At 43.2% G+C, this 2,896-nt stretch overlaps 1 protein-coding gene across 1 annotated transcript in view; it reads right to left on the bottom strand.

The window, feature by feature from the left end:
• The window catches only part of LOC101862348 (prostaglandin-E(2) 9-reductase), a 16,704-nt gene extending 15,663 nt beyond the window's left edge, over window positions 1-1,041 (bottom strand). Inside the window, exon 1 of the mRNA XM_005097940.2 lies at window positions 774-1,041. Coding sequence (XP_005097997.1) covers window positions 774-857 — 84 coding nt within the window. The 5' untranslated portion in view covers window positions 858-1,041. The remainder of the gene's footprint in view (window positions 1-773) is intronic.
• Between the last annotated feature and the right edge of the window lie 1,855 nt (window positions 1,042-2,896).

Genomic DNA, 2,896 nt, shown 5'->3' on the forward strand with positions numbered 1-2,896 from the left:
ATTATTATTTATTCTGATTCTAGACTTCATCTGCATGGGGCAGCGTCATTGGTAAGGTATCAATTGACATTTTGTCGTCACACAGGTTTCGGATTTTTACTTTACAAGTGCACGTCGAGACTATATCTGGGTGTGTGAAAAGTAAGTCTTTGGGTGTAGTACTACTACTAGTAGTACAAGAAGCCAGGGCTAGGAGGTGGTTGTTTCTCACCTTTCAATTTGTTTTCTAGTACACCTTTGAAGTATTTTTTGTTGCGGGTTGAGTTGATCAAATCAGTTTCTATTCACATTTCAGTGGCTTCAAATGTTTTGAAGTTTGTAGTGTGGATTTTCTTCTACTAAAACCTTTTCATACGTTGACACCCCCCCCCCTCTCTCTTCTCTCTTTTTCACCCACTCTCAATCTCTTTCTATCTCTATTTCTCTCTCTCACACTGACACACACACAAAACCAAAGGTGTACCGGTAGGTATAAAATTAAATGTCTGTCTTAAATTGTTGGGTTGAAGTTTTGAAGAGGGGTATCGATGGGAACTAATAAAGCCGGTCAGTTCTACAAACCACCAGCCGCCCCTGCAGGGTTCAATTTTTGGAAAAGGCTGAAGCTTTTTGATGCACCGGTGAGCCGGTGAAGTGCAAAATAACATTAGGTAAGTGTTTCAATCAGCTGTTTTCGGCCAGCCGCAAAGTCGAATTGATGCCAGGGACATCATGTTCATTTGACACACACACACACTCATAACAGAGAAGTTCGGAAATTTGTTGGAGCTCACCTGGAGTGGGGCATACGTCCCCAAGCCAATAATAGGCATCGACCTTCCGCTGGAGAGTTGGTAACGCTCACTTTCAGTCGCCATCCTCCTGCAATATATAACTCAGTAACTCAGGAGTCAGTACTCAGTTGAGAAAAGTAAAATGTGTTTCGGAAACAGATGACCCAGTTCAGACCTTAGAAGTCGGTGCCCTCGTAGCAGCCCAGCCGACCACTCAGACACAATGCGACCGAGATGTGTCAGACAAACGTGTATTCGAGTACATTGACACTTTCGATTTGGCGACTCGTATTTTCAACTTTAAGTGAGAAACACATGTGCATACTTGAAAATCTTGGCTTAAAAAGTTCTTTTTTGAGCACACACGGACCCCAAATCCAATTTTCCTCTGTATTTTTATCCGTAGGAAAACGTCTTGTTTCCCAATGATAAATGATGAGACAAGCAAAACGAAACGATTACCGTCGCACAATTTTACATCCGATACATGAGGCCATGGCCTTTGAACTCCCAGGTCAGGTCATGTCAGGTTATGCATTTATTGCTAGCCTTGCAAAACTCGACCAAGGTCTTTAGTCACACAGTAGTCACACGCACGCACAAACTGCTAAATCTATCACTATCAACGCCAACGACAGACACTACGTCTCGTCTAGCCTAGTGTACTGTAATCTGCTATCACCACCCACCATTAGATGGTCCTGCTTCAAGTAGCCTTACGAGTAACTTAGTACTTGCAGCAAAAGAATCGGTCGTTACGAGTTATATTTTTTAGTCTATTAATTATTTCGTAATAGCAGAGAACCAAAAAAAAACGGTTGGGGGGACTGTGTTACGCTGATAAAGATAATTGCAAACCGTGGTTAAGGCCAATGGTTATACGTTTTTGTCTAGGGCTAAAACAGCAAGCAATACGTACTCCCTCGTGAGAAGACACTAAAAACACGCCAAGTGAATTTCAAAATGGCTGGTGTCGAAAATAGAATAATGAAGGAAAGAAATTAGACATGCTTTTTTTTACACACCAATGGAAAGACAATGAGGAGAATTCTTTTCAGAAAGGAATGGATACAATCTTATTCGATCCTGTTTCTATCAACAGAATGAACCTAAGCTAGTAAAGATGATGACACCCCTGCCTCACTGAATAAAGATAAAAGCTCCAGCAGGTTTCATAACTCTTCGTATTCCTTAACAAAAACCGCTTTTTCCTCGGTTACTTCTCCTTGAAGATACTTTATACGGAAAAGATGGCACCATGGCAACAAGTACAATATGTAGAAGGTCAGAAAAATCTATGGGCAGACTATTTTCAATAAATTTTACATTAACCACCCTACGGAATTAATACGGGCTAGATTCTACATTCAATGGAGGAATTGATTGAAACAGAAGGTTATGAGACATTACGTTTGTTATGTTATGACGCTCTTGAAAAAGAATGAAGGCCACACTGACTTAGAAAATACAAGTTAAAAAAAAACGCGAACAGTGGCAGGGAGGCGAGACGAATCGAATGGGGGTATTATTATGAACATTTGTGTTCATTTCACAGAATTCTACACTTAGTGTAGAATTCTGTGGTTCATTTCAAACAAGGGGGATATCTCCCTCCGCCGAAGAGTAATCCGGCCAGCTTCTAGGCCTACCACACCATCACTATAAATTGGTCATAATTTCTTCGCTTCAGTACCCTCCAAGTTCACCAAACCCTGACTATAAATTGGTCACAATCATTTCTTCGCTTCAGCAGCCCTCACGACTGCGCAGTACGCCCTTCGAGAGGTTGAATCTAAGGCTAAGGTGCCCCCCACCCCCCCCCTGCGGACGCGGACTCACACACAGAGTGGTGCGAAGGTCGTGATTTTCAGGAGTCCGGCCAGCCTCTTCTTTTTTGGACACACACTCGGCAAGGAGTGCTCTGTCCAGACTCCAGAGGTCCGTTTCTGTTCGTTGGTGGGGATGTATCCCAGTGAGTGCTTCTCGTACTGCATCTCCGGTCTCGAAGATGTTTAAGTCTGTAGGTCTAATCCTCATCTGCTTACCAGTACCCGAGAAGGTCCTTAAGCCTAAAGCCACTCACCGGAAGCAAGCTCACAGGTTGGGGGGGGGGGGGGGGGGGT

The sequence above is a fragment of the Aplysia californica genome, unplaced genomic scaffold, assembly GCF_000002075.1.
Source record: "Aplysia californica isolate F4 #8 unplaced genomic scaffold, AplCal3.0 scaffold00168, whole genome shotgun sequence".
NCBI lineage: Eukaryota > Metazoa > Mollusca > Gastropoda > Aplysiida > Aplysiidae > Aplysia > Aplysia californica.